The 25,851-nt window shown below is 42.1% G+C and overlaps 2 protein-coding genes across 3 annotated transcripts in view; one reads left to right on the top strand and one right to left on the bottom strand.

Annotated features, from left to right (window-relative positions):
- col16a1 (collagen, type XVI, alpha 1) overlaps nt 1-13,064 on the top strand; it is a 28,286-nt gene extending 15,222 nt beyond the window's left edge. The window contains exons 21-70 of one of the 2 annotated variants that reach the window (XM_061266723.1): nt 412-447; nt 745-780; nt 851-979; nt 1,213-1,257; nt 1,579-1,614; nt 1,706-1,759; nt 1,841-1,891; nt 1,961-2,104; nt 2,218-2,253; nt 2,490-2,597; nt 2,738-2,860; nt 2,919-2,972; nt 3,040-3,081; nt 3,196-3,231; nt 3,308-3,361; nt 3,438-3,506; nt 3,585-3,638; nt 3,884-3,910; nt 4,341-4,397; nt 4,514-4,558; nt 4,625-4,696; nt 5,284-5,337; nt 5,512-5,559; nt 5,638-5,757; nt 5,850-5,882; nt 5,948-6,019; nt 6,092-6,136; nt 6,208-6,252; nt 6,732-6,785; nt 6,861-6,914; nt 7,018-7,071; nt 7,148-7,192; nt 7,281-7,334; nt 7,421-7,456; nt 7,618-7,680; nt 7,755-7,826; nt 7,910-7,963; nt 8,099-8,143; nt 9,346-9,390; nt 9,569-9,622; nt 9,705-9,758; nt 9,837-9,887; nt 9,999-10,088; nt 10,156-10,191; nt 10,272-10,316; nt 10,999-11,196; nt 11,260-11,323; nt 11,404-11,580; nt 11,649-11,726; nt 12,097-13,064. In XM_061266723.1, the coding sequence (XP_061122707.1) occupies nt 412-447; nt 745-780; nt 851-979; nt 1,213-1,257; nt 1,579-1,614; nt 1,706-1,759; nt 1,841-1,891; nt 1,961-2,104; nt 2,218-2,253; nt 2,490-2,597; nt 2,738-2,860; nt 2,919-2,972; nt 3,040-3,081; nt 3,196-3,231; nt 3,308-3,361; nt 3,438-3,506; nt 3,585-3,638; nt 3,884-3,910; nt 4,341-4,397; nt 4,514-4,558; nt 4,625-4,696; nt 5,284-5,337; nt 5,512-5,559; nt 5,638-5,757; nt 5,850-5,882; nt 5,948-6,019; nt 6,092-6,136; nt 6,208-6,252; nt 6,732-6,785; nt 6,861-6,914; nt 7,018-7,071; nt 7,148-7,192; nt 7,281-7,334; nt 7,421-7,456; nt 7,618-7,680; nt 7,755-7,826; nt 7,910-7,963; nt 8,099-8,143; nt 9,346-9,390; nt 9,569-9,622; nt 9,705-9,758; nt 9,837-9,887; nt 9,999-10,088; nt 10,156-10,191; nt 10,272-10,316; nt 10,999-11,196; nt 11,260-11,323; nt 11,404-11,580; nt 11,649-11,726; nt 12,097-12,290 (3,342 nt within the window). In that variant the 3' untranslated portion in view covers nt 12,291-13,064. The remainder of the gene's footprint in view (nt 1-411; nt 448-744; nt 781-850; nt 980-1,212; nt 1,258-1,578; nt 1,615-1,705; nt 1,760-1,840; nt 1,892-1,960; nt 2,105-2,217; nt 2,254-2,489; nt 2,598-2,737; nt 2,861-2,918; nt 2,973-3,039; nt 3,082-3,195; nt 3,232-3,307; nt 3,362-3,437; nt 3,507-3,584; nt 3,639-3,883; nt 3,911-4,340; nt 4,398-4,513; nt 4,559-4,624; nt 4,697-5,283; nt 5,338-5,511; nt 5,560-5,637; nt 5,758-5,849; nt 5,883-5,947; nt 6,020-6,091; nt 6,137-6,207; nt 6,253-6,731; nt 6,786-6,860; nt 6,915-7,017; nt 7,072-7,147; nt 7,193-7,280; nt 7,335-7,420; nt 7,457-7,617; nt 7,681-7,754; nt 7,827-7,909; nt 7,964-8,098; nt 8,144-9,345; nt 9,391-9,568; nt 9,623-9,704; nt 9,759-9,836; nt 9,888-9,998; nt 10,089-10,155; nt 10,192-10,271; nt 10,317-10,998; nt 11,197-11,259; nt 11,324-11,403; nt 11,581-11,648; nt 11,727-12,096) is intronic. The other variant, XM_061266724.1, reaches the window with a different exon arrangement.
- A 323-nt stretch (nt 13,065-13,387) lies between these two features.
- Nucleotides 13,388-22,938, bottom strand: col9a2 (procollagen, type IX, alpha 2). Its single transcript, XM_061266747.1, has 32 exons — nt 22,796-22,938; nt 21,846-21,920; nt 21,438-21,473; nt 21,287-21,349; nt 20,837-20,890; nt 20,274-20,309; nt 19,781-19,804; nt 19,650-19,703; nt 19,518-19,571; nt 19,064-19,114; nt 18,933-18,989; nt 18,769-18,822; nt 18,405-18,458; nt 18,227-18,280; nt 17,736-17,789; nt 17,602-17,655; nt 17,430-17,483; nt 17,311-17,364; nt 17,171-17,224; nt 16,536-16,580; nt 16,415-16,468; nt 16,297-16,350; nt 16,182-16,235; nt 16,045-16,116; nt 15,765-15,800; nt 15,639-15,683; nt 15,528-15,560; nt 15,316-15,462; nt 15,199-15,253; nt 14,944-15,132; nt 14,799-14,876; nt 13,388-14,457 (listed from the first exon to the last, which is right to left on the bottom strand). Exons 1-32 carry the CDS (start codon nt 22,865-22,867, stop codon nt 14,252-14,254), a joined length of 2,076 nt encoding a protein of 691 aa, XP_061122731.1. The 5' UTR covers nt 22,868-22,938; the 3' UTR covers nt 13,388-14,251.
- Nucleotides 22,939-25,851: the final 2,913 nt, after the last annotated feature.

Genomic DNA, 25,851 nt, shown 5'->3' with positions numbered 1-25,851 from the left:
GAACATGGCCCTTTCTAATACTTTAAAAATTATTCCAGCCTTGCCGCATTTTTTTATTACACGTACGGCCACCCGAGAAACCGAATCTTGTCTTTGCAGCGTATTCATTTTTCTCCCAATTCCGCAGAATGATGTTGGCCTTGAGGTACTACCTGTCACTGTAACTTATCCCAAAGTATTGCAAAGACTCTAAGGAAAGCACTTTCTCATTCTGCTCATTTAGTAGCTTTTCAAATAGAATCAGAAATGATAGGAATGTGGGAATATGAAATTCTCTGCAAGAATTTTTCGGATTGCAAGTAGCCTGTCACCTGTAGTTACTAAAGTTGGACACTTTGGAGCAGCAGAGTAGCAAAATGGGATGTGACCTCACTCCTTGACAAATAACTTTCTTATCTCAATATTCACCAGGGACTTCAAGGTGTGGATGGAAACCGCGGCCAGAAGGTATCTAGGTTTTACTTCTTCATTGACCGCAGGTCCTGCTCAAACACACCAATTCAGATATCCAGAGGGGGTCTGGGCAGATGGAAATGGGAATGCATTTCCTTTGAGTGCTCTCACACATGGCCGACTCGCTTGATCTATGCCCGCATGTGCGCAAAACCCACCCGAGCACTTTGTCATGCTCACACATCCCGCATCTGCCTAATTATATTGACCCGTATGCTTTCCAAGCTGTGTCTACACACCACATCTCCAAAGCCAAAAAAACTGGGATTATGATATTTTTTTTTCTTACAGGGAGAAGCCGGATCAGATGGTGTTAAAGGAGAAAAGGTCAGAGTTGAAAGAATAGTTTGACTATTTCATTAGAGACATCCCTGACCCTTATTTTTTTTCCATTCAGGGTGAGGCCTGTTCTGTGTGCCCCACCTTGGGCGAGCTCGCCCCAAACCTGCTCTCTGGTGTCGCTGCTCAAACCCTGCAAGTGAAAGGCCAAAAAGGCGAACCGGGTTTTGGAATTCATGGAAAACAAGTAGGTCTACCCGGAAAAGTTGGGTAATAATTACTCTCGCTTGTTATAGAACTTTCCGGGAAAGCAAGCAGAGATACGGTAGCATGAAATTGATTGGGTAATTGTCTTTCTTTGACTATACATGCATTTTTTTTGTTTTTGTTTGCATCAGTGCTTTTCCTTGCATGTGTGAACCGCGATAAGGACCTTCATTAAAATGATGCATTGTTTCACTTTTTTTTCTTCCCCTATAGGGAGACGCTGGAAATGTAGGACCACCTGGCCCAAGAGGAGAGAAGGTAAGTAAGAAAGAAGAAATACGACTCTGAGTAGGTGACCTCAATAGCAGGCTTAAGAATTGTATGCAGGGAATTCATGCATTTCTTTTATTTTTATTTAAATGAGACTTAACATAATCACTATGGTACACTAATTTTCATACGAGACAGTTTGACAGTTTTTGGAATTTTAGTTAGCGGGCAGGCTGTTGGTGAAAATGAAATAAATGCATTTGACACGCTTGTCTCCGAGGTGCATCAGAGGATGACCCGTGAATTACCAATTCAAAAGACACATCCCTTGTTATTAATTTGAAAAATTCATTTTTTTTTTGTCTGCAGGGTAATTCGGGGAGAAGAGGAGCTGACGGTAAGCCGGTGAGTTTGGATTCAATTCTTTCAAACAGAATGTTCTAATTCACATGATGATCCAGTCAAATCATAAAAAGATTATCGTCTGGAAAAACAGGGGAAAATTGGTGCCAAAGGATCGGATGGCAAGGATGGAGGAAAGGGTGAAAAGGTAGAAAATTGAATAAATACTTCCCTATTTAATATTATTTGTGGATCCACCAATGTTTTCTTTCATGCCATATATTTACAGGGAGAGATTGGACTGCCTGGTCTTAGTTTTCCCGGCCAGAAAGGGGAACCGGTAAGACAAGCTGTATGGACTCAACGCTTGTCAAGCCACCTAACCTTCTTTAAACTTTGACCTCCAAAGGGCCAGTGCGGCGTATGCCAGCCCTACGAGGTCGGCAGCGGACCTGCCAGCATCAAAATAGTCGAGGGAACGAGAGGCAACCCGGGCGAACAGGGCCCTCCGGGTAGCCCTGGACTCCCCGGGCTCGGAGCAGAAGGCAAACAGGTGCCGATGCTAACAACTTAACTAAATCCAAATAAATTGAAACGAGATAAATCTGAGAGGCTTTCAAAATGTGTCTTGGTACATGTTCACATCGCTGTGCTGCACTCACACAGGGCCCCCCGGGTGCCGCCGGAGAGAAAGGAGATAAGGTAAGAATCCGAAAAGCTGTGCTGTGTATTCTAGGATATCCACCCAAGTCCCATCAACAGCTTCACACAACATTAAGCAGGCTTTGTCTCAGCCGAAAAAAGGAAAACACATAAATAGACCTGCTTTCTTCATAAGCTTTATAAAACAGGCTTCAAGGTCGTTAGACCATTGGAATTAATTAGATGTGATTAAGGAACTCTGTCCCCAAATTATCATCAGCTCCTTTTTGTGTCAGGGTGACCAAGGTGACAAAGGAGATTCTGGAGATGATGGTGTTCCTGGAGTTCCAGGTCTCCCTGGAGAGCCTGGTCGAGATGGACAAACCGGTCTCAAGGGAGAGAAGGTACTGGCAATTGATATATTACTTTAATTATGTGGTGTAAAATTCTTAAATGCTAAAAGGGGTCATGTTAACAGACTTGCTAACTGTAGCTTGGTCCTCAAGGTTTCTGCATCCAAATTTGATTTGATGTGTTTTGCCAGGGTGATGCTTGTACCAGCTGTTCATCTCTGGGCACTGCACTCGGTGATGGTGTGGCTGTGCCCGGGCCAAAAGGAGAGAGGGGAGAGCCCGGCACCCCGGGGACAGGCAAAACGGGCAAAAACGTAAGCAAAGCATCATGTCACTTCGCTGACGATTACATCACCAACCTCCTTTTTTTAGGGTAAACCGGGCTTGTCAGGTGTGCAAGGCCATCCTGGTGTTAAAGGGAGTAAGGTATGGGTGTCCATTTACTGGCTGTGATATTTGAAAGTATTTGATTACATTGCTGTGCCCCATGCAGGGAGAACCTGGACTTGCAGGAGTTGGCCTACAAGGTATACAGGTAAGGCAGAATCAATGAAAGAGATGGATTTTTTTTTTTAATATCACCCAAATATATTCATGCCCCAATCAATTCAATCGATTATTTGAGTACTTTTCTCAATGTACCTCAAAGGGCATCGAGGGTCCAAGAGGACTTCCTGGTATTACTGTAAGTTTTTGCTTCATCGCACGAGTTATACTTTTTGATAATTCTAGAGTATAGTCTAAAACAGTTTTTTTTTCAGGGACCTCCCGGTTCCAGAGGAACACCTGGACCTGCAGGTCCAGTTGGGGAAAAGGTCAACTTTTCACAATCGGCTGCTATCCCTGATTTAGTTCTACAAACAAACAGAACCGTTGTTTTGCTATTCACAGGGTCTGATGGGAGAAGTCGGACCTCCAGGACCACAAGGACCAATGGGCTTTGGCGTAACTGGGCCAGCTGTATGATATGATTCTATATTTTCTAAAACCATTCATGTGCACATACTGTCGGCAGCCATTTTTGATTTTCACCCACAGGGTCGAGACGGTGCCCCGGGCTCGAGCGGATCTCCAGGAGCTGATGGTAGACCTGTGAGTTTTCCCTCATCATTTATTGTCTAACCTGACACGTCAGCTTCCTTGCGTCAGTGTTCTTTTGCTTATTTTCGGATCGTCCTTGATTTTAGGCAACCTTGATAACCAACATCTATCTAGAACAAAAGCACTGTCTTCTACCATCACATCCAGGGTCCCCCTGATCTGTGCTCAGCTCACGGCCCTGAGCTTTCTTCTTGATTAACAAACAAGTGTGTGTTTGTGTGTGTGTCCTCTTGCAGGGACTTGATGGAGCTAAGGGGGACAAGGTAAGTCTACCATTTTGTTTAGATGAAGTGATCTCTAAGGGGTTAGAATATGAGAGGGTGGAACAGATGCTAATTTCACACGTATACACACACACACATGGCTATGAGGCATAGCTAGAGAAGTAGCAGAGGTGACAAGTGTATTGTGGCTGGTAAACAAAAGTCGTTTTGGAGTCTTTTGTCAGGAATTGCCTTAAACTGTTACTTAGCATATTCATTAGATTGCCCAACCAAAAGTGTATGCAGTGTTGTTGACATGAGAGAATAGTTGTGATGTAGTTTTAAAAGTTCAATGGGTTTAATTTGCTGGGTAGTTGCTGTTGGAGAAGGTTTGGGTGAAGGGTAATGTTATTTAATATCATTTTGGGAATTATTGGAGTGTTAACAATAATCAGATTTGTTTTATTTTATTTTGTATTCCGATTTTTAGGGTGACCCTGGCGAGTGCAACTGCATTACGCCAATGCAGTCTGGTGCAGGAGGACCCGTGAGTACCTGAAGAAACGTTGCACCAAATTATCTCTACCCCGTGTAGTGTTTGTTGTTTTTCCACTCTTCCATTTATGATTGCTGTGTTTGATTTCAATTCCGCTCTCCTTCCAGGGAGCTCCCGGAGCTGCGATGGGGACGTGGCAGCCTGGCCCTCAGGTCTGATCTGTGTGCCAATAATCCTCATTGTTTTGGAATGTGCAATGTTTTGTTTTGATGTCAAAGGGACCCCCTGGACCACCAGGCCCACCAGGCCCTCCTGGACCTCACGGTGCCAATGGACTTCAAGGACCTCAAGTAAGACAGATAAGAATCAAGTGGTGGAGGTTTCTTCCTAAAGTTCAATTCAGCCGGAGATTTTTTTTTCCCTTTGAATTGAACTTGAAGCTATTTAAAGTTGAGGCTTTCAGCTTGCTTGCTTGGGCTCCTTAAGTGAGGATTTGACATGCTTATACAGCTGAGGGTTAATAAAATGCATGCTGGAAGTACTTTAGTAAATTGTAGCTATGCAACCCAAGCCATCAGGATTAAACTATAAAAATGCTTCTTGCTTTAATGCACATTGAAAGACTTTGGGGGAATGTCAGTCCAGACATGAACTGTTATTTGAAGGCAAGTTCATTGTTTCATTTAATTCTAAAATACCTTCAAATAAAGTGTGGCAAGAGTCAAAGGTGTAAAAAAAATAGTGGTGATGGGAGAGAAACTATACTTTGTACTCCAAATTATTTTTTTGCTTTTTAATTGGATTCATTAAATATCAACAAGGAAGAGGCTTAATCCTTTTTTTGATTCTCACCTTTTGACCTTGACCTCTGGTGGAGACGGGAGTGGTTATCCCTCAATTGGCAACAGATGGGTTCAACCTCAGTTCCTTCTTTCAGGGTATCCCCGGAAACGACGGGATACCAGGAAAACCGGGTTTGCCTGGAAAAAGTGTAAGTAAAAGTAGAAAGAGAGAGAGAAGGAGATGAGCTGGTATTTTTCTAACTGTATAAGTAACACTCAAGAACAATTTCCCCACGACAGGAGAAGACATTGTCGCGATATGCAGACCCCCTTAAGCTTTTTCGAGTATGTCTTGAAAACTCATACAAAGTCAATTTTCGCAGAGACACGACTCGCAGATGCATCAAGATGCTTCTGACGAAGCTACCGATGTGAGTCGATTTTTTTATCTCGACGGAATCACGTTGAGAAATTCGATATATTTTGATTTGTTTTGGGTCAAATTGCAGCAGCCCTGCGTTGGCGACTGTGCCCGAGGGATGCCAGGGGTGCCGGGTATGGCCGGTGCCAAAGGAGAAAAGGGAGACCAGGGCAAGCCTGGCGTAACCCCCGTGGATAATTGTGATACCGTAAGAACGATCATATTTTAACTTCTCCATCAAAATACGTCTCCGTTTTGATTATCGATATCCAAACATAACTTTTTTTTGTTTTCTTGCAGTGTTTGGAGAAACTACAGGCAACAGAGCCAAGGGTCAGACAATTTCCGGAATGAAATTGCGTTCCGGTTTCCTGGTATTCATTTCTTATCCATTATAGGATCCTTGCAGCTGTACGGGCTCGCCTGGAGTTCCCGGAGTGCCTGGCTCACAAGGAATACGCGGGGAACCTGTGAGTATTTATTTGCGAGTTGACCGCCTGTGTGCTTTTCGGCTTTAGAAACATTCTTAATCTTTATGTCAGGGTTTGCCAGGAGATAGAGGACACGCTGGACTACCAGGAAGCTTGGTGAGGATTCAGTACAATCTAGATATGACTCATTGTAACTGTATTTAAAAGTATATATTTTTCGTTCACAGGGTCCTCCAGGTTTCCCGGGTCCTCCAGGGCCATCTGGTTCACCTGTAAGCGTCACCCATTTTTTATCCTTCATTTGACCCACATCTGTTGGATCGACTTAAAAAGTTTAGTTGTACTATTCGAGATGAAGGACTGATTCTGTTTCCTGATGAGGTTGAGCCGCCCTCCTCTTCTCACTCAGCTGTTTTGTCATCCAATGTTGAGATGCTAAATGAATGAGCTGTGTTAGTGGAAGTCATTTGTGGTTTAGTAGCACTTCACGGCAGGTGCTCGTTCGATTCTTCCTGCATGTGTTGGTCTGTGCCGTTGGTGCGGCGCGGAGAAAATCAACACTTGAATACATTAGTCATCATAATTGCGCTGGAGATTGCGCACGTTGGCCAGCTGCCAATTTGTATTTCTCTTCAACAGTCATTTAGTAATCACTAATTCAGGGCCCTTGGTAATCACAATTATAGCCTACAATGCAAATTTTTTTCAACAGCCACATTTGTTGTAATACCATTTCACCGTGCATCCTCAGGGTCCTCAAGGTGAGCAAGGGTCAGCTGGATTAACAGGACTCAAGGGTGAACAGGTCAGTATCTGCCTAGCAACATCTTCAAATGACATGTCCGAATGAAATTATTATTTTTCTTTATCTTGACCTCAGGGACCTTCAGGGACACCAGGCTATCCTGGATCCATGGGCCCTCCTGGACTCCCGGTAAACTCCGAACAATGACAATGATGGAGATCTGATGGCTTGAATAGGAGCAAACTGTAGGTGGTCACTCACAATTGATTAACTGTTCTGCTTCTTTTCTTAGGGATTGAAGGGTGAACGCGGGAGCCCGGGGACGAGTGGTGAGAAAGGAGAACCGGTACAGAACAACAATATAGGTCAAATATAAACAATGAGTCACTCTGCCAGTGTTTTACAGTCCCTCTCTGTCGTAGGGTCCTTCTGGTGTCCCCGGATACCAAGGACAAGCGGGTGCACCGGTCAGTGTTAGCATTGTTTTTAGAAATTGAGTTGGCATTCAATATCTCATCGATAAATATATTAAAGTGAACCATTCTTTGTTTGAAGGGTGGTAAAGGAGACACGGGACCAGCAGGACCCGTCGGACCAAAGGGTGATCAGGTCGATATGCTAACACACAGTATACAAAACTAAAGTCATATTTTTTCCAAAAAGTGTTATATATTTATTTTCTGTTATCTTTGAAGGGCTTTCCAGGACCTCCAGGATTCCCTGGAACTCCAGTAAGATTTAAGATTTGCCTCGTCATGATACATTATTTTTTCAGACTATAAGGCTCAATTTAAAAAAAAAAAAAAAAAATCAAGGATTTTAAGTGCACCTTGTAGTCTGAAAAATCTTCAATACTTTCTGTGTAACTATTAAATATTTCATTTGTACTCAGGGCCCACCTGGCCTTATGGGGAAAAGTGGAAGAGAAGGATCCCCAGGACTCAAAGGGGAAAAGGTGAGAATATTAAATCCATTTAATCATGTATTATTAAAATATATAATTTGATTCTGGTTTTTTTTTTTTCTCAGGGCAATGATGGGGCCCAAGGTTCTCAAGGACGAACTGGACCCCCAGGTCCATCAGGCTCCCCAGGACTGATGGTTGGAGCAATATTAATAACTTTTTAAATCTTAGCTCTTTTATTCCACTGTGAGATGTCAGCTGCTTGTTTTTCCAATCAAAGGGTCCTCCTGGCATTGAGGGAGTTGACGGAAAAGATGGAAAACCCGGCCTTCGCGTAAGTTATATGAAGACTTTATAGCCACCAAAAGATATGGAAGAAAACATAAATCCAGTTTTGTATTTGCAGCTGTTCTGGGAAGCCTTTCTTTATTGTTGAGATTTATTTTCTGACTGTTGATTTTCTTGCCAGGGAGAGCTGGGCCCACCAGGACCAGCCGGTCCAAGAGGAATGCCAGTGAGTAGCCCTTTTTGATTCCGATAATCTAATCAGGGTGATTTTGCCGTGTATATCAAAAATCCTGTTACGCTTAAATAACGGCGATCAAAGCACAACCGTAATTGAAGCTAATTTAAATAAGTAAATAAACACATTTGACTGTAGAAAACAGCTGTAAAAACAAGAAATAAAAAGAAAAAGTATATGCCAATCAAATTTAACGAAGTGATCGCATATGCGCGGCACACATTGTTCAATTTTACGCTTGCTAAAAACAAATGAAGCATGTTGTGTACCGAATGCAAATAAGGGCGGTCGGATGATTAGCGCAATGTTTACAATTAGGGTGGAACGGCCTACGTTCTAATTCTCGTTAAACTGGAAAGTTTTACAGGAATTGATTTATGTTTAATTTAATGCTTTTGTTTGCATTACAAAAGTTATAACATGCATATATTTTCCGTATATTAAGTAGCAGGAAAAATATTTGTTAGCAAGTCCTTAAATTGTGTATTATATCCACGGACATGTTTGCGTCGTTGCACTTCAATGTTTTCTCAGCAAAATAACCTCATCAATTTTGTTTTATTACCAAATATTGTCCTAGCTAATAAGATTTCCATCAGCCTCAGCTGCAAGGTGTTTTATTAGCAATTGTGCCAGCACAATTGAGACGATCAGGATTTGGATCGTTATCACCCAAGCATACATGTTAAAAGTTGGCTTGTATGACCATTACTATCTTAAGTGCTTCTGGCAATTTGGGATTAGCCATTTGACCGTATTTTCCTAAGCAGTCACCTCAGTCCCTGAGCAATACAATAAAGATTAGTATCAGCCTCTTCCTGATTTAATCATCCGTAGATTTTGTTTTATATAATTCTATCAGGTAGCGTACGACATGCACGACAGTAAGAAGAGCCAGAGGTATTAATTAAAATATAATCCATACTTAGCTAACAATATCAAATGTGTTAGTGTCTTTGCAAAGGCAGATTTTATTTTATCGAATCTCTTTGGATCAATTTTTCTCTTGACTAATTTTGAATTGCGTCGCAAAAAAATTGTACCATTGCTGGTATAACCTCATTTAAACCGAGCAGATGCATTTAGAATATTTAATTATAATCTGTCAAGTCTCATCTGGTTGTTATCTACTATGCACAAATATGATTATTTTTTTCATACCGATTGTGTCTTTGCTAACAATTTTTCCTCAGGGATTCAAAGGGAAAACTGGTCACACTGGATTTCCAGGAGCAAAGGTTGGCCCATATTTCATTACTCATTAATGAGTCTTTTTCTTTTTTTCCTTAACGATGATAATAATCCAACACGATGCCAAAATTATATAGTTTAAATTTCATTAATAATTCATGCTTTGTGTCCAAGTCATTATCATCATTCCTATTTTCACATTTTATTACCCTTTTGCTCTTCCAGGGTGAAGTTGGACTTGCAGGTCCACCTGGACCACCAGGTAGACCCGGACATGAGGTGAGTGTTTTTTATCCCCCCGTATCTATGCAGACAAAGCCCTCACAGTAATGACGGTGATCTCAATCTGTGACCTTTCCAGGGTGATCCCGGAACGCCGGGAGCTTTGGGACGACCCGGACCAGCGGGTCACATTGTACGATTATTTCTATTTTTGATTCCTTTTTGTGTGACTCCAATTGTGCTGCTATATTGTTTGATTTTTATCCAACAGGGTTCACCTGGTCCAGCTGGACCCCCAGGACCTCCCGGCCCAGCCGGATTGGTGAGCTTCTTTCAAGCTTGTTATCATGATGACCTGGATGACTCGATTTATTTTGTTTTTGTGTGTGGGGAAAAAATAGACCATGAATTAGTATTCACCGTCTCTATGCAGGGTATAAAGGGAGATAAAGGTCAGAACGGAGAAAGAGGTCTCCCAGGAATGCCAGGAACCCCAGGTCCTCCTGGTCACCCTGGATTAATGGTCAGTTCTGTTCAACAACCCAAAGCTACGTACATACAAATATGACTTTTTTTTTCCTGATTTCTAGGGAGAGCCAGGAAATGATGGCTCTGCTGGTAAAGACGTAAGTAATGACCAGGCTTAAGTTCTTACGTTCAAATCCTCTGTGGCTATTTCATTTGTATTGTTTCTGTCTCTCTTCAGGGCGCGGCAGGCCTTCCTGGTGAGAATGGGAAGCCAGGTCAAAAGGTAAGCGCCATCTCAGCAAGTCCACATCTCAAAAAGGAAGATGATGATCCTTTTTTACTACTTTTAGAACTGCTGGAGCTCAGGCCAATGTGCTGCACCGCTGAACATGCACTGGTTCTCTCAGCATTTCTGTACTTTAATGCTTAGATCCTCCTCCCAAAATCTCCTTCACTCGTGACCTCACTTTACCCTTCTTCACACTGGCAGTCGGCCACCTGCGTCGAACAATCGCTTCTTAGACACGGGATTCCGGTCTGTGTGTACAGTGATATAGCTATTTTCCGTCTCTGGGCTAATACTATTAAGCATGAGAGAAGATGCTAGATGAGGCTATTTGTCACGCTGACAGGATGCCATTGTCAGGGTTTTAGCTGCACAGAGGAGAAAGACAAGAACTGACTCCTCATTTCTTCTCCGCACTCTCTGTTTCAAGAGACGCTTGTCTTCCCGTGACACGTAAACATTGCTTGTCCATTACGGGCAGCTTTGTCCTCGATAAATCACGATCACTAATGTGGCAAGTCTGTTTTTCTGTGTTTTTATGCAATCGGAGTGAAGGGTGCTGCTGAGAGGAAATTGATATAGTTCTGGCCAAATCTTTGTCTTTTCTTTCAAACGACATCCAGTTTGTGTTTATTCACTTGGAGCTGTTCGTATAAACACATTTATCCGTCTCTCTAAGGGTGAACAAGGAGCCACGGGTGAAAGAGGGTCTCCGGGGGAGAGAGGCAGACCAGGACCACCCGGTGGAGGTTTGGGATATCACTCCAAGGACGCACAGCCAATGGTTGGTCCAGCTGGGCCCAGAGGGGAGAGGGGTAACCCTGGCACAGCTGGCCCTCCTGGACAACCTGGAACTCCAGGATCATCAGGAAATGATGTAAGTTCTGGCAGACTCCAATTGGTTTGAACTTTTTAACCAATGTCCTCCAATATTTTACAGGCTGTTGTCAATTACGATGAAATCAAGAACTTCATCAGGCAGCAGGTCATCAAGATCTTTGATGGTGAGGAAAGACACTATCCACTATAAAGGATTAATATTTATTGTTCTTGAGAAATAATTTAATGCCTCTCATCTCCCCAGAGAGAATGGCCTACTACTTGTCTCGTATGCAGACGCCCGTAGAAAGGGTGTCATCTCCCGGTCGGCCCGGGCCCCCAGGGAAAGACGGTATTCCCGGTAATCCAGGAGCCCCCGGCGCACCTGGCATGCCAGGGCAGATCGGTCGACTCGGTCGATCCGGACCCCAAGGCCCAGCTGGTGAGAGAATCAACCAACTTGCATTTAAAATTTTCCTGACTGTGCTTGAGATCATTCTTTCTTTCTAGGACCAAGAGGACCCATGGGACCCAAAGGAGATAAAGGTGTGGGTGAAATGGGAGACGCGGGACCGCCTGGAGCACCAGGTGATGTGTAGAACTGGTCTTCATACCATATTTTTGAGATTATGGAGAAACGGAAAATATCATTTGTTAGTACGCAAATCTGGGACAATAGAAAGTTGAAAACAACACCTGAGACTTTAATATGTTAATGCCTGAAACGTTTTAAGAGTTTGATATGTCCCTGATTAGAAATTGCCTACGTGATTATGCTCGTCATCATTCTCAAACGGTTATAATTACCATCGTGATTAAGTCAGGAATCAACATCTGGGCTACTTCACGCCGCATTGGCTCTGGTTACAAGTAGCCATCTGTAATCACATATTTGTGTTGTCTTATCCATTTCCAGCTTTTTGTTGACTGGGTTAAATCAAGTTTCTTTGCATTTCAGGTGTCCCAGGTTCCCCAGGCTATGGAAAAATGGGACCCCCGGGATCTGTTGGACAGCAAGGAGTTCCTGGAATCCCAGGTCCGCCTGGCCCGACCGGTTCAAAGGGAATCGACGGACGATGCAACCCTTCGGACTGCATGAGCCGTCAAGTAGAATATAGCCCCAAGGGACCGTCTGTCAAGGGCCCGTGGTAAATAAACGAAGGGCCAGAAGTGAGCTCGGGCAATCCGTTAAGAGGACAGACAGCTGGTATTTCTGACCACAATTTTCAATATGGCAACTTTCATGCTAATTTTAAAAGTGTAGTGTAAAAATATTCTTACCCCGACTTGGCCAAGACATAAGCAGTGAGTTTTGAGTGCGTCGTTTGTTCCTTATAAATTCTGCTTCCTTTTCATATTCTTCTTTGTTGTTCTTTCGTCATGGTTCATTCCTAAAAACAAACCACAGGGAAGTGAAAAGAGCCATGGTGATTTTTTTTTTCTTCGCAACTTTAGAAAGCAGCAATATGTACTGTAGTGGTTTGCTTGCACGACCCCCCCCCCCCCCTAAATTTTATAAAATAAATCCTTCCTAAACCTTTACAATGACTTCGGTGCTATCCGGTACACCCTTTTTGGGGGGTTTACTGTTTTTGTAAATAATTCTATTTATATATAGCAGCTTTTTTTTTTTTTTACATTCAGAAAATTTTAATGAGCTATATAAGCCCTTAGCCATGAAAATATTGTATACCAAACATGCGTAAAGCATTTCAAGCTATTTCAAGTGAAGATTTTTTTAAATTCTTTTTTATGTGGACACGGAATATATATAAAATATCTGGAATATTTGCAGCCATTTATCTTTATCTAAATACCCCTTCACATTAAGAGTCGTCAAACCTTGAAAAGCAAAACTGTGGACATACTTTGTCTCATCAAAAAAAAAAAAAAAAAAATTAAACTGTGTTTTAAATGACTGTACAATGTTACTCTCCATTCTTGCTGTGTATATGTTGTTGAAAGACATTGCTGTGCAACTCATGTTTTCATCCATAGGTTGTTTTATAAATCATTTGAGAGACAAGAAACGCAAAGCGAGGCTTGTTGTGTTTTCATTGCGGTATATTTATGCAATATTCATGCCCCCATGTGTATAAATTACAGTATATAAAGTATGTACGTGCGCTCTTATTTCGAAACGAGCGTTGACAAACTACCAACTGCATCTTGTGTTCACACACACACAGACAAAAAAAAAAGAAAGAAATTATAATAGGGGAACAGGTTTTTATACATAATAAAGAACATTGAATTTTACAAAAGATTCCTTTTTATTGGTTTGACTTGAAAAAAAAAAAGGATTTGACATTTGATTATGTTAAGAACAATAAATAACTTCATGACAATCGATCATTGAACTGCTGACACCCCGTTGAAGGTTGACAATGGTAAAGGAAGCACATTCCAACTTTCTGTAATCCTGAAATGTTATTAATCTCTGGATTTTTTTTTTTTTTTTGTCGGCGCATATCGTAACCCATTCCTTTTTCGCTACATAATAATCAACACACATTTACAAAGATTTACAGCACTGCATTGTGGGAGATGGGAGTGCCCATTGGGATATGCCGTTGCCAGGCAACAAGAGGAAGAGATAAAGTAGTCGTTAGTTTCTAAAATGAGACTTGGGCAGAAAGCGGGTAATGGAGAAAGGATAGAATGAGGGATTTCACTCAAGCTGACAATTGCCAATAATACATGTTACAAAGGTTTTGTACTGAGAGTACATTTCAGAGATATTTATTAGTCCTTTGTACATTTTTTTTTAAAGGCGAGTGGCCGTGATGTCGCATGAGAGGAAGGACATTTTTCACTAATCACAAAAAAAAAAACATGGCGCAGATGTACCTTCTACTTTGCTGTCAGATCCTCTCGGAGATTCACACATGATCCGAAATACTGGAGAACATTTGAGAGGGATTGTCGGTGGGTGGCGCTGATTTGTCATTGTGATGTAAGGGATAAAGAAGAGAGAACGAACGTCCCATCAGGTTGTCTGAAAAAAAAGGGGTTGTAATACATCCAGTCAATGTACTTTTCCTCCCCGCTCCCTTGACGTTCAAGTGAGAAGAGTGGTCTCGGTCCTTCTCTCCCTCCCCGAACTGGTTACTCTAAATGCCGGGTCCTTTGATGGTTCCCGCCTCCTGTAGTCTCGGAGAAGTGTACGCCGAGGCGGCCAGACACGTCGCGGCCTCGCAGTAGCCCGGGAGACCTGGTGGACCCGCCTTACCGGGACGACCGTGCTCACCGGCTACTCCCTGAGGGCCTATTTCACCTGGCCTGCCGTTTCGGGCTACACCGTCAACACCGGGAGGACCTGAGAAGAAGACAATCAAGCATTGATGATGGGAACTTGGGTTAGCATGCTAACTGTGCTCGTCAAACTATATTTAGAATTTTAATTACACAGGCACTGTATATACGCACATCGTGTGATGAGTGTGTTCGCCATAGTTTAAATTAGATTCTGCTGTTGAAATCCTATTACATTATCACTCAAGAGCATCTGTTCAATGACTGAAGTTAATGATGCTTTTAAAACACTTTTAAGTAGGCTCTCCTGTGGCAAGAGCCCCCAGACTAAAAAAAAAAAAAAAAAGCTGTTTTATATTCACAGTTAAGCCAAGAGCACCACCACCATAGCTTTGACTAGCTTGCCTTGAATTCCTGGGGGTCCTGGTGGTCCCTGATGGGCTTTTCCGGGGTCTCCTCTCTCACCCTTCGCCCCTCTCTTTCCTGACAATGACAAGAAAGAAATTAAATGTGGATGTTCACGGGAAAAAAAGCTTTTTTTCTTATCAACCTTTCAGCCCTGTGTTCCCAATCTGCCCGGCAGCTCCAATCATGCCAGGAATGCCCCTAGAACCAGGTACACCATGTGTTCCCTGGGGACCAGGTGCTCCTGGAGGTCCGGGAGGGCCTGGTGGGCCCATCACGCCAGCTCCGCCAAGTACAGCTCTCTTGGCACTCACGGCAACTATTGCCAGCCTCTCTGTCATTAAAAAAAATAATAATTTAAGCTTAAAGTCATCGCAACAGCAAACCTCTGGATGCCCACCTTGCAACATCTTCAGCACGACTTCAATAATATGCTGGTCAGATGGGTCACGTCCCTGGAGGAGAGAAAATCCAGATGAGTCTTTAATCCTCAATCATTTGATTTTCCTTGACTCACCGGTCCCCCCTGAATGCCCGGCATGCCAGGCACACCTCGCACTCCATTCAATCCTCGGGGGCCAGGTAGTCCAGCAGGTCCGGGGTCACCTGGTTTACCGGGGTCTCCAGTTGGACCGTTGTGCCCGGGATCGCCCCTTACTCCTTGCTGTAGGAAGACCAAGTCATCTTATTGGTTATATTAGAAAAAATATTCGTGATCCAAAAGCTCACCTGTCCTTTAGGTCCAGGTTCTCCAGACAAACCCTGAAAGCACAAGCAAGCATTTAATATTATGAGTCAATTTTTTTCCCCCACTAATATTCTTCTATTTTTTTTTTTTACCTTTTCACCTTTCTCACCACCCAACCCCTCAACACCTGGATCACCCTTTAATAGAAAAATGGAAGGGAACGTCAGACCATAGCAAATATATTTTTGGAGGTTCAAACCATTAAAATAGCTACTCACAATATCTCCCTTCGGCCCACCTTTTCCTTGGAATCCCTACAAAAAGAAAGATATATTTATAAATTTGAATCCATGTAGTATTGATTTCACCACCGATACAAAACGCCAAGGTAAGAAGATGTGACCTGATTGTTAAGACAAGGACAATGAGGATGGATGTTGAGGTGATTAATAGTGCTGCCTCATGTTCTGATTTATTCTGGCATTATGACGACTCATGGATAAATACTGCCCTCTAGCGGATATAACCGATATGTGATGCAACTATTTCCCAGCTCACCTTATCTCCTTTGGTCCCACTCAAGCCCTGAGCACCCGGAACACCCATTGGCCCCCTCTCGCCCTTGCCTCCCTGAAATTCATAGATAATAAATCGTTACTTCAAAATTCAAAACAGATCACGCAAAGCAGACTTACCGATTTCCCGACGATTCCTTGAGGACCCACTGGGCCACGTTGACCTCGATCTCCCTGCGGTCACACATACGGTGAGTATCTTGGCGATTTTAAGATTAGGTTGATCAGTTTTTACCTTAGGACCAGGAACTCCTGCCATCCCAGCTTCGCCAGGAACACCAGGCTCACCCTAAAGACAAGTCATTTAATTAATACCACCAATAAAATGCATTAAAACATGTTTGTATTGTTACCAGAGGTCCGGAGGAACCGGGGTTGCCACTTTGACCCCTGGGTCCAAGCTCGCCCTACCAAGAGATGTTTGTTGAACATACAAGATGTTGGCGTGATATATGAGTTTCTAAAAGGTCTTACTTTAACTCCGGGGCCACCTTTGCTTCCTGGAGCACCAGGCAATCCCTGCAAATGAGAAAATTCCACATTATATCAATCAAAGGTTGTCGTACAAATTAATTCAACTCTTTGACCCCCCCCTTTTGAACTTGTAGCGATTGCTTTTATTTGTATTGTCGTAAACCTTCAAGCAGGTTCCTCGCAGGGATTCTTCCGGCGCGGCTTATTACTCCGATATGCATCACGGCATTACATCACGGTGTTTGCGGCGGTGTCACCGTGACGACCACACGGCATCCCACGCTCCATTACCCCCGTGAGTCACAACGGCACACGCGCCGATGTGACTAGCTAGCGTTTTTTATTGTGATAAATCACTATGTCACGGCAAGGAGAAGGCTGTCTCGAGGTAGTTTAGATTCGAGTACAACTCAGGTCAAAAGGTCAGCGTTATCCTGGAGGAGAGCCCAGAAAATAAAATAGTCAAATATACCAGCTGCCTCCTGCTGGTATCCCCCCCGCTCGCGTTCTGTCCTTGTTGATTTGAGGAGGAAACATTGCCACAATTGCCTACGTGGCTCGAATGATAACGACCTTTTTCCAGACAATCTCGTTTGCGTGTGCCTTTCACGGCTTTGCTGTCATGAATCACTCACCGCTGTTCCCTGTGGCCCGGGGGGTCCTGGCATCCCGGCCTGGCCGGGCCCACCCTGTTGAAAGAGGAAAATGAGAACAGAAAAATCTTTCCCCGCGTCATAAAGCTTTCTATCATGATACCAGCGGGCTGGCCTCCTACTTTGATTCCAGGAATGCCAGGTGTGCCATCTTTTCCATCAATGCCAGGCAGGCCCTAAAAATGCAGATGACTTCAATTGGCACAGTCCGACTTGCAAAATAAAAAAAATAAAAACTCACATCGTCTCCTTTTTTGCCGACTGCACCCTGTGGGCCCTGAATGCCGCGGCTGCCCTGCGGGAGAAAACCAAATGAATGTTAATATATTCAAATAACACATCAGGATTTTTTTTTTTCTTTTAAAAGCAAAAAAAATATTCAGTGAAAAATACTAGAGGAAAAAAATACTTGCTTTATCTCCCTTGTCTCCCGCTTCTCCAGGTCCACCCCGAGGCCCTTCCTCACCCTGCAAATAAAATCAATAACCCAAAATGATTGCGTCTACTTTTTCTGTCAACAAAATTCTGTGCTCGTGCGGGTTCTTACTGGAGGTCCGGGAATCCCTACAGGTCCGTTGATGCCCTTGTAACCGCGGGGTCCCTAAGGAAAGGTGTAAAAGGCGCTATTAGAGATTATGCTCGCCTACTCTTCATTGTGATAAAGGGCCAATTAGAGTTTAGCTCAATCTACTAATGGGCGTTGCAAAAAAAAAAAAAAAAAAGTGAGGGGTAGTTTGGCTTTGCCGCTAACTTAGCCAACACGGCTAATGTTAACTACAAGACAAATTGCTAGCGGGAATCATTAACAACATATGGAGACACCACGGACCCAGATAACCCCGACTCATTAGAGGAGGCGAGATATGTGCAGTGGCATCATTTCCATATGTCCCCATTGCTGGTAATGGATGATGTTTGCATAGAGGAGGCAGGTCCAACTGTGCCTACTTGGAGTTCACCGAAAAAAATGAGAACAGCCTTGCCTTGAAAGATAAAGTGGACAATAAAAATTATGTGAACATAAGTTATATTTCTCACCGCCTCTCCTTTGGGACCCATCATCCCTGGGTAACCTCTCACACCCATTGGACCCTTTAAAAAAAATAAATAATAATAATTAAAATAAATTAAAATAAATAAATAAATAAATATAAAACAAAATAAAAAATAAAATTAATCATTGAACCAATCACTTGATCTATTATTGTCGTCATACCGAAGGTCCTGGGATTCCTTGCTCTCCAGAGATGCCCACTTCTCCTTTGATTCCCTACAGGATGAGAGTAAATCGTCAAGGCAACCTCAGAAGCTTAATCTCTAGGTCCGACTTGCTTCTCCTGAAGATTTCCTCGCGTGCTCATTAGATCTGCTTCACACAGCGAGGTGAAGCGAGCAGATGAACCGAGACTAGCTCGTACTCACATTTGACCTTTTATTCCGCTCGCCCTAATGCCGACGACACCGGCAGGCTCGACTACCACAGCCAGATTAGCGCCAGTCATGTGCCTCGTGGGACTTCATTAGAACTAATCCTCGCCTCTGCCGGTTCTGAATGTTGTTTGAGAAATTACATAGGTTACCTGCTTTCCAATACTGCCGGGATCTCCAAGAACACCGGGACGTCCTTTGTGGCCCTAAAGAACAACCATAAAATCATCCAGCCAATTTAATATCATAAAAATCCAATCAAGGGTGTAAATATGACAAATTGGATTATTTTTTCCGGCTGTTTGGAATCCCTCACTTTGACTCCCTGCATTCCCTGTGGGCCCTTTGGTCCTGCTGGACAGTTAAGAGGACACTGTTGTACAGAGAGGGACATTTGTCAATTATCCTCAGTAAAAAAATTATCAACAATATATTTTCAGATTCTACCTGGAAGTCGGCGCTTCCTTCTTCTCCACCGATGAACTTCCCTGGTGGGCCCTAGAAAGATAAGAGTTAGACAAATGTGAGATACCAAGTTGCTCAAGCAAGCCATTTTTTTCTTCTCCATCTGCATCGGGAGGTAAAATATCTCTACGGAGGCCTGTGAGGGGGATGGAGGGGGGGGGGGGAGTATTTACCCTAAGATAGAACTAAAGCTAAAGAAATACACTCCCCCGAGCTGGAAACATCACTCTCATTGAAGGCACCCCCGCCTGGATGCAAGCGGGGGAGTACATCAACCCCGAGAAAATATACTTGAAAGCTTCCTACTCAGAACTGTTGGTATTTCCGTGCTTTCTCCGCAGGGACACGTGCAAGATTCATGGGGGTCTTTGCCTGTATAGTGCATTTTAAAGATGGCGGTGCTTCTGCTCAATGTGGGGGACATACAAGAACTTACTGGTTTGCCTGGTGTTCCAGGAAGTCCTGGAGGCCCAGGTGGTCCCATCAAACCCTAGAAAAAAAACAAATGATCCCAACTATTATTATTATTTTTTTTAACAGTTTTGTGTTCATCATGCCAAGCGCTTACTTTCGGTCCAGTCGGTCCAATTTCACCAGGAAGTCCGATCGGCCCAGGAGCTCCCTAAATAATTCAGTGAGATAATCAAGTCTGCCCACCAAAAAAAACGGTTGACATCCTAAAAGCCACAATAAACTTACTGCAAGTCCAGGGAGACCCGGTCCCTGCGTGAACAAGGACAAGAGGTCAAAACATTTCATGACAAGTGGCAACAAATTTCCGTTATAGCTTTTTAAAGAAGGAAGGCTGCTGTAATGTTTATTTAGCTTTAAATAACGGAATTAAGTATGCAAGGACAGTCCATGGCACAAAATAAGTCAGATAGGTGGAGTCAGAGCGCTCCCTATTGATCATAAACCATATTGCAGTTCAACTAAAGGAAAGCCTGGTTTTGATTTGGGGCACACTGATTGGATATATATATATATATTTTTTTTTTTTTTGTGGATCATGAAAGTAGGCTTCATCAGGAGAAACTTAACCCGAAAGGGAGGACAGCTGGTCGAGTATGATGTGTAAATGAGGACTTGATAAACTCCAATGTAATTTAAGTGACAAGATTGCTAATTAAGATAATTGCCTCCTTCAAAAAATGTCAGTCCCATACGTGATTAATAATAAATGCATACTCACAGGTCTGCCAGGTTCACCACTTAACCCAACCTGACCCTGCAAATGAGAAATAAAATAAAAATAAATAAATAAATATATACGGTATATAGCAATGGAAACAAAACAGCCCAACGTTATATTGGAGCCGCATTCATAATGTAATCCTGCTACAAATGGAAAGCAGCAATTACCATTTTCAATTTCCATCCCATAATGAATTAAGTAGAACACGGTAGCCACTATTTCACTTTAACGCCTCTTTATACTTCCACTCCATTACATTTCAGATGCTCTTTTTTTTTTATTTTTATGTTTCACAATGTTCTTCAACTGATTGATGTGTCAGCTATTCGGGTTACTTTGCAGATTGCTGTTATATATGGATATGAGCCGCTATAAATCCAATAACCCAGCGAGCAAAAGTTTCAAACACCTTAACGAGCATCATTAAACGTACCGCCGCTAAATCAGATCGGTAGTTATAATCAAATCCTCCAACAGGGAGACTTCTCCTCCTATCATGACGACAAAATTATGAGTAATGGATTTTTATGAATGCAACAATAGTGCATAGCAACACTTGCCTTCGGGCCGGGGCTTCCCACTGGACCTCGGTCCCCCTTTGCCCCAATTAAACCCTGAAAAAAGGAAAGAAAATGATAAAAAACATGCCTGGAGGTCAAAGTAAGGCTTGAATTCACATTGAAATAATCACAAATATGATTCGACTTGACACAGTAATTCGGAAACAAACAGGAGATTTAAGATTCCAAAGAGGATTACCGGCAGAAAGCTCCAAAGACGGCGTGTGGATGTGATCATGTGACCATTTGGCATGTAAACTTCAGACTTTTCAGTAAAGATTTTATTTCTTATCAAATATTTGTATAATTTTTTACGACATTTTTTTTTTACTACGGTCAACAACAAATACAACGACCCATTAAAATATTTCACTGCAGTCATAAATGCAACTCGTAATGTGCCCCCTCCCAAACGAGTCTTAAAAGATGCAAACATTGCGTTTTTCTCACATCAATGCCGTTCTCTCCCGGTGCACCATCAGGACCTGGCTCTCCTGGTTCTCCCTTTTGCCCCTACAAAAAGAAGCCCACACACATGGCAAATTAAAATAAACGGAATTATAAATAAAATATTCATGATGGGGAAAAAATGATGGCTTACTAGTGGACCTGGGGGACCAGGTGGACCTTTGTCTCCCTGCAAAATATTTAGTGAAAAATCTGTGTTATGCATGTAAGTGTTAAGACGATCATATTGAACATTCAAGATGAGCTTTTTGGAATTGCTGCTTTAATTTGCAGAACCTCTCCACTGCATTATATCTGAAATGTATCACATTACTGTGACACAACCCCCAGACTCCTTTCCACAGGTCTGCCAAGGGTCCCTTTCTCAAAGACACTTCTCTGCTAGGAAACAGAGCTCCTTTTGTAGCACTAAATATTTGCATTTGCAGAGCCCTCTACTGGTTAAACTGGAGGACTGCACTCAAGATTGGTATTTGCCCAGCACAATGATGGTCTTTGTGGCAATAAGCGCCGGTGGGCAAATGCAGGGGGGGATACTCACATCAATGCCGTCTGAGCCAGGAGTGCCAGAAGGGCCTGGTGGGCCTGACTGGCCCTGAGGTCCAGGTGGACCTCTCTGAAAGTGAAGAAGAAAAGTACAGAAAATTGATTAGAAAAATATTTCATTCAAAGGAGTCAATAAAGAGGATTTTCTTCATTTCTAACAACTCAATAAAAAAAAGTAGTTATATAAAGAGTATAAAAATTGCACTTGGGTTATTGATTCTAAGTGTATATTGCAACAAATTAATAAATGTCCATAATAATAATTATATGATACACATGATAAATACATACAAGAAGGTTCTGTGTCATTGAAGGCAACAAGATGCAACCATTCCATGTAGAGAAACACAATTATATTTTAAATATAATTATTATAATATTAGGACAGAAAGAGGAATGTGGAAAAAACAGCAACCTTTGGGCCCCCCACCCAGATGAGACAAAAATCCGATTCTTCCGGTATTCAAAAATAGAAAAAAGGAGCAAAATATATTTCCGTCCAATGCAACAACATCCAAGATTGCACGTAGGTGTCATTTTAAAGAAGGCCTTTCACACTTTGTAGTCAAAGTAAGTTTGGTTGTGTGCATGTTTGCCACTTAAGACTTCCATCATCCATTTCCACAGAAAGAAATCTTCTTTGTTAGAAAAATGTACTTCTTGTGGAAAAACAACACCCAAGAAAACCCCAAATCCATCATGGTCTCCATTTAAAACACCAGACAAGAAGCGAGTTCACACACGATAACAATCCAAAAGAAGAACTTTATGTCCACTGCTGAAAATCCATCAATTTTCTTTTCGACTCAAGATCAAGTGATGACTAAGCCTATCTCAAATATATCAGCATATCATTTCAATTTATAACTCTCCCAACGACCTAATAAAAGCCGCCCCCGCCCTTCCTCGGAATAAAGTTCTTGCAGGTGTTCCCTGTCCACTTACCACTTGGGCCACAACCAAGCAGAGTGTCTGCAGAACTACCCAGGACTTCAGCACCACCGACAGAGAAGCCATGGTCCTTCTCCCCTGACGGTCTCTCTCCCCGCTTCACCAAATCCTCTCGTCTTGCTTCCCTATTGCGTCCCGGGCCGGCACAGTGAGAGACTGGTGGGGTAAAAAAAAAAAAAAGCCTCGGAGAAGGTGTGCAGGGGTGGGGGTTGTGGCTATGTGCACATTCATGAAAAAAGGGAGGGGGGGGGCAGCAGGCATAGGTTTGAAGATCCCATCCTTGGAAGAAGCAAGGAAAAACATATTGCATGTGTTGCTGTGATTGGTTACTTCATGGATATATATTTTTTTTCAAAGCAAAGCAACCAAATCCACAGGAACTGGAGTACAGTAAAACTACTCAGAACTTTGGTCCAGTAAATTTTAAGAGGCGGGGAATACATCAGATCATGCAGGTAATAAATCTATTCTTCTATTCTAAAAAAAAAAACCTCAAGCATCAAGTGGTCTTTTTTGCAAAATAGTAAGATTCCTCAGAATGCGAGCAAACAAATTGGAACGTCAAAATGACCTTATAGTGACCCCTAAAGTCGTTATGTGAAATAACACAAAGTTCTTTTAAGATCCACTAGAGAGCAGCAAAGTCAAAAGATTCCAGCTTGGTGCTGTTGAGGTCTTCAGAGCAGACTGAGAAATAATTGCCCACATTATTAAAACCCATCAATCATCAGACAGTCAGTTTTAAAAGCTGCTTTGTGTTATCTTTCTTTTTTAAAATATAAAATACGGATCTTTATTTGGACATAATAGTGGTGAACTAATTGGAATAATTTGGCAGAATTGAGGACAATAATGGAGGACAAGCAATAAATAGCATTGCATAATATAATAATATATATAAATCCAAATAAACGGACAAGGCAATGAGTGACACCTGGATGAGGCTTAAATGACTGACATCTCCAAAATTGTCATTTTAAAAAAGATGTGAAAATTACAGAATTAAAATGCTGTTTAATTGAGACCAAAAAAAAGTGCAGAAAAGATATCCTCATAAAACTTGGGTGGGCTTATATACGGCACACGCTGAAGAGTAACCGGATAAATATTAACCTCGAGTGTAGGTGTAAAGAGTCACGGCAAAGTGATAAAACAACCGGCCATTAGCAAATCTGTCAGGCCCGAAAAGTAAACAATCAGTCAAGAGGCACAAAACGACATACGGATAAGGATATTTGTCCGTTTGCTATGAAATATTCATTAGGGGGTTTTCATGCTTCCAATTCTGGTATGAAAATCATTTTGAGGGTTTTGACTTCTTTGACATGGAAAATCAATGAGTAGATGAAAACACATGATTAGGTTGTCAGTCAAGGTGCTTGAAGGAGTCTAAATGCACTTCACTTGTTTGTGTAATTGTTTCCGTTGATACATATCACGTATTTATATTTATATTTATCCTTTTTGGATTGTTCTTCTACGCTTCTTTTTTTTTTTAATTATGCATTTATATTGTTAGTGATGACACTTCAATCAAATTTAATTACAGTTGGGGTTATAAGGTCAGGTTTGGTAGTCGTGGGCAAAAAAAACAACATGCAGACATTAAACAAAATGAGAAAACTGTTATCAGTCTCTTAGATTTTTATTTTTTTTTTACAGAGATCAAATACTGATTTCACCCGAAGAGGGAGAGGAAAAAATACTTATGAGGTGGTCCGGCTGAAAGCCGCGGTTGTAAAAGTCTTAAGAGCTCCCCGTGTGAGGCTCATCAGTTTCAAGCACCGATCCAAATAAAAGTTTTATTCTACCGTATTTTCCGCACTTTAAGGCGCACCTAAAAACCTCCAATTTTCTCAAAAGCCGACAGTGCGCCTTATAATCAGGTGCACCTTATATATGGACCAATATTGAGCCCCTACAGCAGGCGTGTCCAAAGTCTGGCCTGCGGGCTAAATGTATATATCTTATACATGGACAAAGTTTTAAAATGGGCCATTCATTGAAGGTGCGCCTTATAATCCGGTGCGCCTTATAGTGCGGAAAATACAGTACATCAAAAATGTTTCAGTTCTGTTTAGAGGACTTTTTTGAAGTAGATATCCTAGTATTAACTTCCAATTAAAGGTGAAACCTAATTTCCACTTTGACAAAATAGTCAGACTGTTGGATTTAATAATAAATAAGTCGATAACAATTAATGGACTTTGTTCAGACTACTTTGTGTCTTCCATTGCATTGAGTAAATAGTTAAGTGGCGAGTAAATTAGTCTAAAACGATTGAATCTAATGCATATTTAATCAAGACTGTTCAATCCAGAACCGAACCTTGACGTTAATGATTTGATCATTTTTCCCCCGAGGAAAAGATTTCTACATTTTGGATCCAGTCATGTGTCTTTCTGACAGGCGTATGTTTTATTATTATTTCTTGGAATATGTTTTTATTTTATCTGGCAAAAAATCATTCGACTAATGTGAAAATAATCGCCCACGTATGTTTCGACAGAAGGTTTCGTCATCGTGTTGGCTGTTGATAAAACAGGACTAATCAGCGACGGCCATTTTGTTTGAAGACAAATATAAATAATCCTTAAGACACATAAAAATCCGTCTTTAGAGTTTTTTTTTTTTTTAGTCACATCAGGTCTCATGTGGAAATTCAAACCATACTTTCCAACGCATGAACTCACTCAACATATTGTCAACATATTGCGCAATCCTATCAGATCAATCTCTCGCCTCGCTCGTTCCCATCTGGAGGATTTTCCTTCATTCCTCCTCGGGGTGTTTGTGCACGACAACACTTCAACACCTCAATTCGTTGGTGTTGCTACAAAATAGGCCTTGTCCAAGTCGCTTTTGTCCCTCTCGAACTGCGTGAACTCTTTCTCCCACCTTCCCGCTTTGTCTTTGGGTGACTTATCTTCGACCGTTCCCCTTCTGTGACTGCTGTCCGGCTTCATCCATCTCTTTATCTTCCAATTTTCATCCCGTGTCATTCCGCCCTCAATAACCCTTGGAGGTCTTACGCTCAACATTTGTCAGTG

Source organism: Syngnathus typhle, linkage group LG20 (assembly GCF_033458585.1).
Source record: "Syngnathus typhle isolate RoL2023-S1 ecotype Sweden linkage group LG20, RoL_Styp_1.0, whole genome shotgun sequence".
In the NCBI taxonomy this organism is placed as follows: domain Eukaryota; kingdom Metazoa; phylum Chordata; class Actinopteri; order Syngnathiformes; family Syngnathidae; genus Syngnathus; species Syngnathus typhle.
The sequence above is the reverse complement of the archived record's forward strand: the minus strand, read 5'-3'. Positions and strand labels throughout refer to the sequence as shown.

Bases quoted from the DNA above. Each gene is read 5' to 3' on its own strand.
- col9a2 (XM_061266747.1), bottom strand. From the start codon at position 22,867: ATGGCTTCTCTGTCGGTGGTGCTGAAGTCCTGGGTAGTTCTGCAGACA. The intron at 21,350-21,437 runs GTAAGCCATCAT...TTCTTTTTGTAG, and splicing joins CTGGTCCCCCAGGTCCACTA to GGGCAAAAGGGAGAACCAGG. The intron at 15,254-15,315 runs GTGAGTCAAGGA...TCTCTCCTCCAG, and splicing joins CGGGCATTCAGGGGGGACCG to GGACGTGACCCATCTGACCA.